Source organism: Oncorhynchus keta, chromosome 2, assembly GCF_023373465.1.
Source record: "Oncorhynchus keta strain PuntledgeMale-10-30-2019 chromosome 2, Oket_V2, whole genome shotgun sequence".
Taxonomy (NCBI): Eukaryota; Metazoa; Chordata; class Actinopteri; order Salmoniformes; family Salmonidae; genus Oncorhynchus; species Oncorhynchus keta.
In genome coordinates this window covers 13,513,549-13,527,138 of record NC_068422.1, presented here as the reverse complement: position 1 = coordinate 13,527,138, position 13,590 = coordinate 13,513,549, and the positions used below count along the sequence as shown (strand labels likewise).

At 49.9% G+C, this 13,590-nt stretch overlaps 1 protein-coding gene across 2 annotated transcripts in view; it reads right to left on the bottom strand.

The window, feature by feature from the left end:
* Window positions 1-11,003, bottom strand: part of LOC118397001 (UBA-like domain-containing protein 1) — a 62,781-nt gene extending 51,778 nt beyond the window's left edge. For both annotated transcript variants that reach the window (XR_008072926.1, XM_052472444.1), the window contains exons 1-2: window positions 10,724-11,003; window positions 10,042-10,101 (exon numbers count right to left, since the gene is read on the bottom strand). Coding sequence is in view for 1 of the 2 variants with exons in the window: in XM_052472444.1 (XP_052328404.1) it covers window positions 10,042-10,101; window positions 10,724-10,831 (168 nt within the window). In the remaining variant the exon portion in view is untranslated. The remainder of the gene's footprint in view (window positions 1-10,041; window positions 10,102-10,723) is intronic.
* Between the last annotated feature and the right edge of the window lie 2,587 nt (window positions 11,004-13,590).

The following is a 13,590-nucleotide window of genomic DNA, read 5'->3' as shown; positions in this document are numbered from 1 at the left end:
CAACACAATATTACACACTACCACAACTTATCTACAATACAACACAATATTACACACTACCACAACATATCTACAATACAACACATTATTACACACTACCACAACATATCTACAATACAACACATTATTACACACTACTCTACCACAACATTTCTACAATACAAAATGTATAATACCACAATATTACATTACAATGTACGTGTGTGAAAGAGTGTGTTTGTTTGTGTGTCACCTGATCCGAGTTCTTCTAACAGTCTTTTCAGCCACACCCAGAAACAAAATCACAAGCTTATAGTTACCAGAAACTACTCCCACCCCCTCCCTCTCTCCCCCATCTCTCCCTCCCAACCCCTCCCCACCGCCCCTCCCTTTCTCCACATCCCTCTCTCACACCCCCTCCCCACCTCCCTCCCTCCCTCCCCCCCCCACCCCCCCTCCCCATCCCTCTCTCCCACCCCCTCCCCATCCACCTCCCCTCCCTCTCTCCCTCCCACCCCTCCCCACCGCCCTCCCTCTCTCCCCCATCTCTCCCTCCCACCCCCTCCCCTCCCTCTCCCTCCCTCCCACCCCTCCCCACCGCCCCTCCCTCTCCCCATCCCTCTCTCCCACCCCCTCCCACCCCCTCCCCATCCCTCTCTCCCACCCCCTCCCCATCCCTCTCTCCCCCATCTCTCCCTCCCTCCCACCCCTCCCCACCGCCCCTCCCTCTCTCCCCATCCCTCTCTTGCTCTGCTGTCCAATCCTTTCTTGACTACGTCACCGTATCCAGACGACAGCTAGCCAGCTACTGTGAATGCCAGCATTGTAAAGAGAAGTTAATTGGACCACAAGACGACACATGGAGTCTAATGGTTGGTTCATTGATCATCTAGACCTACAATATCACACCAGACAAGAATGAACAATGACATCCATATCCACAAACTGTATATTTGTGTTGGAGTGAATCACATCCCCTGGTTTTGATAATACAATAGTGACATGAAATTAGTCAAATCTACAGGCATATTGTATCAGTCTAAGCATTATAAACTGTATTTCCTGGTTGTTACTGTAGCTGGTTCTCTAGGTTAGTGATTAGTCACATGTGCTGTAGTGAAAGTCAGCCCACTTCCTTCTCCCAGGTCACATGATGCTCCATTCACTTTACTACAGCTGTAAGGCCCAGATAGAGATCAGAGAAGTTACTTTCAGTTCCCCTCTCCAACAAAGCTGCCAGTCAACAACACACCACACACACACACACACACACACACACACACACACACACACACACACACACACACACACACACACACACACACACACACACACACACACACACACCAAAGTGTGGGTGGTTTCACCACCACCTCCTATTCAGAAAGTCCCCCAGCTCACACCCTCATAGAGGTGCAGTGAGACCTCGGTCTAGGCCCAAAACACAGCCAGATAGTTAGCTCTGTGTCTGCAGCCTAGCTGGCCCCTGCTGCTCTGAAAGAGTCCATTTGGAACAGCCGGAGTCTGGCTTCCTATTGGAATGTGTTGCGGTGGCACTGTTTGTATGGGCAGATAGTGTGTGGAGAGGGAAACCGGGAGAGCCGAGCAGACACAACAAAGAGGAAAACCTAAACATGGCTGAGCATAGGCTAGCCTCTGAGGACCGCTGGGTCAGGAGGGACAGGAAGGGGCGAGGGCTGAGAGGAGTACAGGGAAGGGCGGGGGGAAGAGACAGCCAGGGTGGGACAGGGGGGCTTTGGGAGGAGCAGAGTGGAGGGTAAGGAGGGGCAGGCGGAGCAGGGAAGGAGCATAGTGGAGGGCTGGGGAAGCAGAGTGGAGGGCAGGGAGGGGCAGGGCAACAGGGTGGAGGGGAGGGAGGGAATCTACCCAGGCAGCCGGCAGGAGTTTAGGAGTACATTTCCCCTCACCACTGATTTGGAAGGTCTATCTCGTCCATCTGACGAGAGCTCCTCACTGAGTAGTAGGCTCCTAACTCCACCACGGTTAGGCTAAGTCTCACTTTAACTACAGGCTTTAACTAAGGCCCTTACATCAGTAACAGGCTCACAGAACTGAAGTCCACAGGAAAGGGTCTGCTTCACGCCCATTAGTCTTTGTGTTGTCAAACAGAGGATGCTTCATTAGTATTCTGTCCAATAAACACGACTCATTTGAAGCCTGTTATGCTCTCTGAAAAAAGATTGTGTACAAACACACACACAAACACACACCCATCAAATCTGTGTCTGTGCAAAGCTTAACGTTTGTTTATGTTGTGCCAGGGAAAGGACACGGCACTCCTCTAGCTTTGCAATAGCTGCTGAAAAAATAATAAAAAGCTTAAGTTAGGCTAAATCTCCCACCTTTCACAACATTATACAAGAAGAGGCAGGGGCTGTTGCATGCCGCTACTGGGACCAGTCCATATTTAATTGGTGATCAATCTCCAGCTGGAAAAAGCTCATAGTTGGAATGTGTTGATGCTCGGGTAAATACGATTTAGACTTAGCTAAAGGAAAGTCAAAATGAATAAAGATAATATTTTATAGTATACTCTGGAACAGTCATCATGTCATTATACTGAGGATAAACATTTATGTGAATTCATGAGCATAGAATAGAGAAATCCCACCTGCTTGAGGACAAGAGGTTAGCGTACATTAGAACACTACATGCAAACACATAGCTAAGTATCTTACCACTCATGTTAGGGGTAGATGTATATTCATGTGTATTGTACTGTAGAGCATTGACATGGTTAATGTTCAGTATAGTTGCTCAGGACCTGGTTTATGCCGGTTTCCTTTACGGAGCTTTAGCTGATTCCATCAGGTCTGTCAATCACTATAAAGTGTGTCAGTTAGAGGAAAGACTGGAGCAAAGTGGATTACGTCTCTATAGCCAAGCCACACATACAGGCTCCAGGGGGTTGGCAATGGCTGCAGCCTGCCATGAAGTAGACTACCACACACACAGACCAAACTGTTCTGCATTGAGATGGAGGTTCATTATTCTGTGTCTATGGATATGAAATCCCTACTGATATGACAGGCTACTGTACACAAAGACAAGTGTACGACCCAGGTTCACCTATATCTGCGTGAATGTTGACTTACTAAATAAAAAAGTTATTTCAGGTGACACACATATAGGCTAAAGAAAGGTTGGAAGGTAGAAGTACTGTTTCTGCACAGCTAATAGATGTCATCAGGTCTCGGTTGAATCACTCCTACAGTGTTGTACTTTCAAACACAAAAGCTTCAGGTAAAACAGCATATTCTCCAGCTTAAATAAACAGCGTTATATGAATACACTGCACTGTAAGGATCATGCCATGCACCCCAATAAAACGTATATCTGATACCAATCACTGCATTGACACAGCTGCATTAACACCTAAATGTCCACTAGCGTGGTGAGGCCACCTGACAGAGAGAGAATCTGGACAAACACAGCGATGGGCTTCTGCTCAGCTCCAAACTGATCAACATTTCCACAAATCCTCATCTATTGTGTGTCCCAGAACGTGACATGACATGCAGCTCAAAACAAAGGCTTATGTGCCACTGAGTGGGCAGTGTAGTGCTTACAAAACCATAACAAGTGACTGACTGACTGACAATGTTATGCTTGAGATTTCGTTTCCTCTATTGCTTTACACATGTAATACACTTAGAACAACACATAATGATGTAACATAGTCCGACAAAATGGAGACAACTGCAGCAGCAGGGACTGGCTGTCCTTCTTCTGGGAAGTGACATTACACGGTGTCTCCATTTATCGGACTATGTTACATTATATGGTGTTTGTGGCACACAGAATGTGAAATCCGTCCACGTGTATCCACCACTATGCAGTCCACATATCACCGACATATTCTTCGAAACCATCTGCAACTTTCCTCTGTCCATTCCATGATCACCAAGGTTCTGATCGAACGCAGCCTGTGCTGGCTGAACGGAACGTGGCTGCTGCAAGCATGCCTCTGTTTACAGAGACCCCGACGTGGCTGCTGCAAGCATGCCTCTGTTTACAGAGACCCCGACGTGGCTGCTGCAAGCATGCCTCTGTTTACAGAGACCCCGACGCGGCTGCTGCAAGCATGCCTCTGTTTACAGAGACCCCGACGTGGCTGCTGCAAGCATGCCTCTGTTTACAGAGACCCCGACGTGGCTGCTGCAAGCATGCCTCTGTTTACAGAGACCCCGACGTGGCTGCTGCAAGCATGCCTCTGTTTACAGACACCCCGACGTGGCTGCTGCAAGCATGCCTCTGTTTACAGAGACCCCGACGTGGCTGCTGCAAGCATGCCTCTGTTTACAGACACCCCGACGTGGCTGCTGCAAGCATGCCTCTGTTTACAGAGACCCCGACGTGGCTGCTGCAAGCATGCCTCTGTTTACAGAGACCCCGACGTGGCTGCTGCAAGCATGCCTCTGTTTACAGAGACCCCGACGTGGCTGCTGCAAGCATGCCTCTGTTTACAGAGACCCCGACGTGGCTGCTGCAAGCATGCCTCTGTTTACAGAGACCCCGACGTGGCTGCTGCAAGCATGCCTCTGTTTACAGAGACCCCGACGTGGCTGCTGCAAGCATGCCTCTGTTTACAGAGACCCCGACGTGGCTGCTGCACATGCCTCTGTTTACAGAGACGAGACCCCGACGTGGCTGCTGCAAGCATGCCTCTGTTTACAGAGACCCCGACGTGGCTGCTGCAAGCATGCCTCTGTTTACAGAGACCCCGACGTGGCTGCTGCAAGCATGCCTCTGTTTACAGAGACCCGACGTGGCTGCTGCAAGCATGCCTCTGTTTACAGAGACCCCGACGTGGCTGCTGCAAGCATGCCTCTGTTTACAGAGACCCCGACGTGGCTGCTGCAAGCATGCCTCTGTTTACAGAGACCCCGACGTGGCTGCTGCAAGCATGCCTCTGTTTACAGAGACCCCGACGTGGCTGCTGCAAGCATGCCTCTGTTTACAGAGACCCCGACGTGGCTGCTGCAAGCATGCCTCTGTTTACAGAGACCCCGACGTGGCTGCTGCAAGCATGCCTCTGTTTACAGAGACCCCGACGTGGCTGCAAGCATGCCTCTGTTTACAGAGACATGCTGCTGCAAGCATGCCTCTGTTTACAGAGACCCCGACGTGGCTGCTGCAAGCATGCCTCTGTTTACAGAGACCCCGACGTGGCTGCTGCAAGCATGCCTCTGTTTACAGAGACCCCGACGTGGCTGTTTACTGCAAGCATGCCTCTGTTTACAGAGACCCCGACGTGGCTGCTGCAAGCATGCCTCTGTTTACAGAGACCCCGACGTGGCTGCTGCAAGCATGCCTCTGTTTACAGAGACCCGACGTGGCTGCTGCAAGCATGCCTCTGTTTACAGAGACCCGACGTGGCTGCTGCAAGCATGCCTCTGTTTACAGAGACCCCGACGTGGCTGCTGCAAGCATGCCTCTGTTTACAGAGACCCCGACGTGGCTGCTGCAAGCATGCCTCTGTTTACAGAGACCCCGACGTGGCTGCTGCAAGCATGCCTCTGTTTACAGAGACCCCGACGTGGCTGCTGCAAGCATGCCTCTGTTTACAGAGACCCCGACGTGGCTGCTGCAAGCATGCCTCTGTTTACAGAGACCCCGACGTGGCTGCTGCAAGCATGCCTCTGTTTACAGAGACCCCGTGGCTGCTGCAAGCATGCCTCTGTTTACAGACACCCCGACGTGGCTGCTGCAAGCATGCCTCTGTTTACAGAGACCCATGCCTCTGTTTACACGTGGCTGCTGCAAGCATGCCTCTGTTTACAGAGACCCCGACGTGGCTGCTGCAAGCATGCCTCTGTTTACAGAGACCCCGACGTGGCTGCTGCAAGCATGCCTCTGTTTACAGAGACCCCGACGTGGCTGCTGCAAGCATGCCTCTGTTTACAGAGACCCCGACGTGGCTGCTGCAAGCATGCCTCTGTTTACAGAGACATCGACGTGGCTGCTGCAAGCATGCCTCTGTTTACAGAGACCCCGACGTGGCTGCTGCAAGCATGCCTCTGTTTACAGAGACCCCGACGTGGCTGCTGCAAGCATGCCTCTGTTTACAGAGACCCCGACGTGGCTGCTGCAAGCATGCCTCTGTTTACAGAGACCCCGACGTGGCTGCTGCAAGCATGCCTCTGTTTACAGAGACCCCGACGTGGCTGCTGCAAGCATGCCTCTGTTTACAGAGCCCCGATGCTGTTTACAGAGACAAGCATGCCTCTGTTTACAGAGACCCCGACGTGGCTGCTTGCCTCTGTTTACAGAGACCCCGACGTGGCTGCTGCAAGCATGCCTCTGTTTACAGAGACCCCGACGTGGCTGCTGCAAGCATGCCTCTGTTTACAGAGACCCCGACGTGGCTGCTGCAAGCATGCCTCTGTTTACAGAGACCCCGACGTGCTGCTGCAAGCATGCCTCTGTTTACAGAGACCCCGACGTGGCTGCTGCAAGCATGCCTCTGTTTACAGAGACCCCGACGTGGCTGCTGCAAGCATGCCTCTGTTTACAGAGACCCCGACGTGGCTGCTGCAAGCATGCCTCTGTTTACAGAGACCCCGACGTGGCTGCTGCAAGCATGCCTCTGTTTACAGAGACCCCGACGTGGCTGCTGCAAGCATGCCTCTGTTTACAGAGACCCCGACGTGGCTGCTGCACGCCTCTGTTTACAGCCCCGACGTGGCTGCTGCAAGCATGCCTCTGTTTACAGAGACCCGACGTGGCTGCTGCAAGCATGCCTCTGTTTACAGAGACCCCGACGTGGCTTATGCAGAGACCCCGACGTGGCTGCTGCAAGCATGCCTCTGTTTACAGAGACCCGACGTGGCTGCTGCAAGCATGCCTCTGTTTACAGAGACCCGATGCCTGCTGCAAGTTTACAGAGACCCCGACGTGGCTGCTGCAAGCATGCCTCTGTTTACAGAGACCGTGGCTGCTGCACGTGGCTGCTGCAAGCATGCCTCTGTTTACAGAGACCCCGACGTGGCTGCTGCAAGCATGCCTCTGTTTACAGAGACCCCGACGTGGCTGCTGCAAGCATGCCTCTGTTTACAGAGACCCGACGTGGCTGCTGCAAGCATGCCTCTGTTTACAGAGACCCGACGTGGCTGCTGCAAGCATGCCTCTGTTTACAGAGACCCCGACGTGGCTGCTGCAAGCATGCCTCTGTTTACAGAGACCCCGACGTGGCTGCTGCAAGCATGCCTCTGTTTACAGAGACCCCGACGTGGCTGCTGCAAGCATGCCTCTGTTTACAGAGACCCCGACGTGGCTGCTGCAAGCATGCCTCTGTTTACAGAGACCCCGACGTGGCTGCTGCAAGCATGCCTCTGTTTACAGAGACCCCTGCTGCAAGCGTGGCTGCTGCAAGCATGCCTCTGTTTACAGAGACCCCGACGTGGCTGCTGCAAGACGTGGCTGCTGCAAGCATGCCTCTGTTTACAGAGACCCCGACGTGGCTGCTGCAAGCATGCCTCTGTTTACAGAGACCCCGACGTGGCTGCTGCAAGCATGCCTCTGTTTACAGAGACCCCGACGTGGCTGCTGCAAGCATGCCTCTGTTTACAGAGACCCCGACGTGGCTGCTGCAAGCATGCCTCTGTTTACAGAGACCCCGACGTGGCTGCTGCAAGCATGCCTCTGTTTACAGAGACCCCGACGTGGCTGCTGCAAGCATGCCTCTGTTTACAGAGACCCCGACGTGGCTGCTGCAAGCATGCCTCTGTTTACAGAGACCCGACGTAAGCATGCCTCTGTTTACAGAGACCCCGACGTGGCTGCTGCAAGCATGCCTCTGTTTACAGACACCCCCGACGTGGCTGCTGCAAGCATGCCTCTGTTTACAGAGACCCCGACGTGGCTGCTGCAAGCATGCCTCTGTTTACAGAGACCTGCTGCAAGCATGCCTCTGTGGCTGCTGCAAGCATGCCTCTGTTTACAGAGACCCCGACGTGGCTGCTGCAAGCATGCCTCTGTTTACAGAGACCCCGACGTGGCTGCTGCAAGCATGCCTCTGTTTACAGAGACCCCGACGTGGCTGCTGCAAGCATGCCTCTGTTTACAGAGACATCGACGTGGCTGCTGCAAGCATGCCTCTGTTTACAGAGACCCCGACGTGGCTGCTGCAAGCATGCCTCTGTTTACAGAGACCCCGATGGCTGCTGCAAGCATGCCTCTGTTTACAGAGACCCGGACGTGGCTGGCTGCTCTGTTTACAGAGACCCCGACGTGGCTGCTGCAAGCATGCCTCTGTTTACAGAGACCCCGACGTGGCTGCTGCAAGCATGCCTCTGTTTACAGAGACCCCGACGTGGCTGCTGCAAGATGCCTCTGTTTACAGACACCCCGACGTGGCTGCTGCAAGCATGCCTCTGTTTACAGACACCCCGACGTGGCTGCTGCAAGCATGCCTCTGTTTACAGAGACCCCGACGTGGCTGCTGCAAGCATGCCTCTGTTTACAGAGACCCCGACGTCGCTGCTGGCATGCCTCTGTTTACAGAGACCCCGACGTGGCTGCTGCAAGCATGCCTCTGTTTACAGAGACCCCGACGTGGCTGCTGCAAGCATGCCTCTGTTTACAGACACCCCGACGTGGCTGCTGCAAGCATGCCTCTGTTTACAGAGACCCCGACGTGGCTGCTGCAAGCATGCCTCTGTTTACAGAGAGCCCGACGTGGCTGCTGCAAGCATGCCTCTGTTTACAGAGACCCCGACGTGGCTGCTGCAAGCATGCCTCTGTTTACAGAGACCCCGACGTGGCTGCTGCAAGCATGCCTCGGTTTACAGAGACGCCGACGTGGCTGCTGCAAGCATGCCTCTGTTTACAGAGACCCCGACGTGGCTGCTGCAAGCATGCCTCTGTTTACAGAGACCCCGACGTGGCTGCTGCAAGCATTCCTCTGTTTACAGACACCCCGACGTGGCTGCTGCAAGCATGCCTCTGTTTACAGACACCCCGACGTGGCTGCTGCAAGCATGCCTCTGATTACAGAGACCCCGACGTGGCTGCTGCCAGCATGCCTCTGTTTACAGAGACCCCGACGTGGCTGCTGCAAGCATGCCTCTGTTTACAGAGACCCCGACGTGGCTGCTGCAAGCATGCCTCTGTTTACAGAGACCCCGACGTGGCTGCTGCAAGCATGCCTCTGTTTACAGACACCCCGACGTGGCTGCTGCAAGCATGCCTCTGTTTACAGAGACCTCGACGTCGCTGCTGCAAGCATGCCTCTGTTTACAGAGACCCCGACGTGGCTGCTGCAAGCATGCCTCTGTTTACAGAGACCCCGACGTGGCTGCTGCAAGCATGCCTCTGTTTACAGAGAGCCCGACGTGGCTGCTGCAAGCATGCCTCTGTTTACAGAGACCCCGATGTGGCTTCTGCAAGCATGCCTCTGTTTACAGAGACCCCGACGTGGCTGCTGCAAGCATGCCTCGGTTTACAGAGACGCCGACGTGGCTGCTGCAAGCATGCCTCTGTTTACAGAGACCCCGACGTGGCTGCTGCAAGCATGCCTCTGTTTACAGAGACCCCGACGTGGCTGCTGCAAGCATTCCTCTGTTTACAGACACCCCGACGTGGCTGCTGCAAGCATGCCTCTGTTTACAGACACCCCGACGTGGCTGCTGCAAGCATGCCTCTGATTACAGAGACCCCGACGTGGCTGCTGCCAGCATGCCTCTGTTTACAGAGACCCCGACGTGGCTGCTGCAAGCATGCCTCTGTTTACAGAGACCCCGACGTGGCTGCTGCAAGCATGCCTCTGTTTACAGAGACCCCGACGTGGCTGCTGCAAGCATGCCTCTGTTTACAGAGACCCCGACGTGTCTGCTGCAAGCATGCCTCAGTTTACAGAGACATGGACTCCCCAACATGGCCGACATGTGCTTTGTTATTGTTGCTACATCATAATTATCGTTTTCTAAGTAATTACTATGTGAAGTTCTACTATACTACTATTGACACCGTTAAAAATAAATGACACCGCCATATTAAAAAAAGGTTAAGGTGAAGAGTGGACTGCATTCTGATACTCACCATTTGATGATGGTGACCGTATGGAATATTCGTTTCTTGAAAAAAGGCACTGAGGGCAGTCTAAAACAAAAATAAAATATACAAATAAAATATATATTACATTTAGACTCTACTACATAGAACACAGAACATGTATTTTTAAAATAAATCAATATAAATACATGTTGTTTAGAGATTTATGTCAGTACAGTGTGTGTTTACAAAACATTCAGCACATAAACATTGGAGCTGAATCAAATTTCACTTTTCTGTGCAGACTAAACAATCATGTGCAGTCAAAACAAACGAACGGTTGTCTTCATTGCATAATTGCATTTTCTAGCCTCGCCTAACCACTGCATGGGAACAGGTTCATTTCATCTCTAGAGTAAATTATAATTGGATATTGACTGGGTAAACGTTTCCCATTCCAGCCTTATTTAATGGATACTACGGATATTTATAAAGCAGATACAATAGCACAATTCGATAAAAATACAAATAAATACATGTTAGAAGTTGAGTTTAAGTGTTGATACTGATCTTTCTTTTCGAATGTTCTTGTGCAACATCATATTTCGGCCATGACCAACAACAATGAACATCGCAGCCCGGTCAAAACTACATTTACTGTCTGTCACATACGCAGTCAAACATAAACATTAGCAAGCCATCTCGCTACTGATCGTAGCTAACCCCTTACCTCAAATTGCCAATGTGCTGCTTGCAAAAGCTGCTTTGCCTGGTCTGCAGCACAACCCGCTGTCAAGACGAACTGGTTTATCATTACTTGGTGTTTGAGCTCATCCATTTTGCGCTGAAGCTTTATTCCTACTCGCGTCTCGTAGTATTGTGTCTAGACTTCGATATTCGTGGTTTTAATTCCTCTCTTTTCAATCTCAGTCGTTCACCATCACAACCGGTTGAGAAAACACAAATATTTACTGTAGGAGCAGTAGTGCCCCTTGAGTGACGCCAGCCGGCAGCCAGTGGAAACAAAGCACTGCAAATGGGATTTGTATGCCGCAAAAGTCCTGCCATAACTAGGGGACCTTGATGAATTATTCCATGTTCTCGAATCACAAGACAGGAATTGTCAGTCCATTGCAAAAAAAAAATGCTTAGAATCTAGACAGTACACATGTTCATGAAAATATAAAATAGTAACGTCAAATATGAGAGGATTATGTGCCCAAAAATGAGGATTTATTATATTAGTTTGTTTTGGACTACAAGTCCCATGAGTCAATGGTTTGTTTGTAAAGTTCTAGGGGATGGAATTTTGTGAATGACGGCCGGTCCTGTCCAATTCCCATGCGCGCTGTGTCACTATCTTGCCAAATATGGTAAACAAAACTTCCACAATTACATTAGGGACAGTCTATTCACGGGTGTCTTTAATATAGCCCACATTCAGAAGTGTCGTGTCCGCGCATTTCTTTAGTGAGATGACTTAAATCAATATTGCAGTCAAAACCACGCAGCACAGCCTAGATTGTCTATATGCAGTCATTAAATCATTTATTACATGTTTATAAATTACTTGTTAAATGTTGTCATATACCAATTATATCTGTGTTTTGTATTATGATTACTTTATAATACATTTATTATATATGCATGTTTCAAACTGTCTACGACTCTATTACTGTACGCGTAGCCTCGTCGAGAACCAGGCTTCTCCAAGGGAGGCGTTACAACGACGTGATTTTGGAGGTATGGTAACGCGAGACTACTGCATGTGTGACTTGTTCTCATTCTGCTCGTGCAGATATGAGAATCTGCAATCATTTTCTCTCTTTGTGCATATACACCCTATGTATGTACTGAGCCTCTAGTTGGCAGACTGTTTCGTCCCAATTAGCTCTCATAAGAAAGACAATGTTTCATTTAATGGCCCCAATGAGACCCCTATTAACAACAGCCCCCAATGCCTAAATTGCATTGAAGTGGATGCAGGGTGAAAGGAAAATAACACTGCAGCCAGAGAGTAGACGGTTCCCCTGCTGGCGTTTTATGAGAAAAATATATATATATATATATTTGTTTATTTTATTGATGAACGTAAATACTGTAAAAAAAACAAAAAAATCAGCTCCAATTGATTTTCATTTAGGAAATCTGTTCCAATGTATTCCCACTCATAATACAGAGATATACAGTATGTGACCATATACAAATAACAGCAAGGGTTGAAATGATTCTGTTTTAGTTTAATATTATATCTGTTTGGGCTTCTTGCGGTCAATTTGCAGTTGACAAATTATTTGCAATTACGTTCCGGCCACCTGACCATCTGCTCGTCCCGCTGCTGAATCTAGTTGATGATCCCTGGAGTAGACTGTGTGTAAAACGAACCGTCAATACCGTCAATAAACCTACAAGGAGTGTGGGAAACTGGATACTGTAAACATCCTGTTATCTGTGTGCAACCTCTCTGTGGGTGTGTGTGTGTGCGTGGGTTTGTGTTAGGTTTTGGAAATAGAGACACCTGCTGGTGAAATGGTCCCTTTGAAAAGTGCATTATATCAATATAATATAGCTATCCTCGGGGCACAACCAAACTGCCAAATTCTAGTTTTGGACTCTATGAATATGGCCAATGTTGTCGCTTTTAGTACTATAATCCCCTTTTTGATGAGTCTGATGACCTTTATAATCACCCTTTAAAGACATCATAGCTAGACCATATACCGTGGCCTGATTTCAGTGTCCTCGTGTAACGTGGGCTAGACGTCATGCAAAACAGGTGAATAATGATAGATTACAAGACATCCCCTATTACAACAGACCCCCGTCTGTAGACGTACTGTATGCCATAGGCCTCTCTTGATAAACACTGCTGTTGCCTCTAGCAACCATAAGAACAGCTGGTCAAGCACTTACCCTGTTTCACCAGGGCCCTTCGTGATTGACCAGAAACAAACCTGGAAACATCCCACTGGGCACACACTGGTTGAATCAACGTTAATTGCACGTCATTTCAAGTAAATGACATTGAACCAACGTGGAGTAGACGTTGAATTGACGTCTGTGCCCAGTGGGATTTTGAAACCATTTGGTGCCTCCTTCCTTCTGTGACAGACAGGAGCCTGCAATAGCAGGCTCTGCTTTGCCCCAGATCTGTTCAGGCAACTAGGCCTACTGTTTGTGAACCTGCTCTTCTACAAGCGCATGGACCAAAGGCTCTTTAGTATGCCCACTATTAACAGTGTAATGATTGAGAGACTGCAGTATTTTCCCACTACTGCCACCAATGTAACAACTGAGAGGGAACAGCCAGCTCGGCGCTCCAACCACCACCCCTCAAGTTACAGAGCAAGCAGAATAGAGATTCTATTAAATTACTAGAGGGACTATGTCATAAACCCTAAAAGGTCCAGAATGGGTGAAAATGGCAGCCATATTGGTCAGGGAGAAATCCTAACCAGCCTAATTAGAATGAATGGCAGTAGAGGCATAATCCTGATTTTACTTCAAGCAGGAAAATAAAAGTAGCGTAAGTTGTGTAATATATCAGAAATTGCGTAATAACATGTTTGTCAACCTAGAATATTGTCATATAATTAT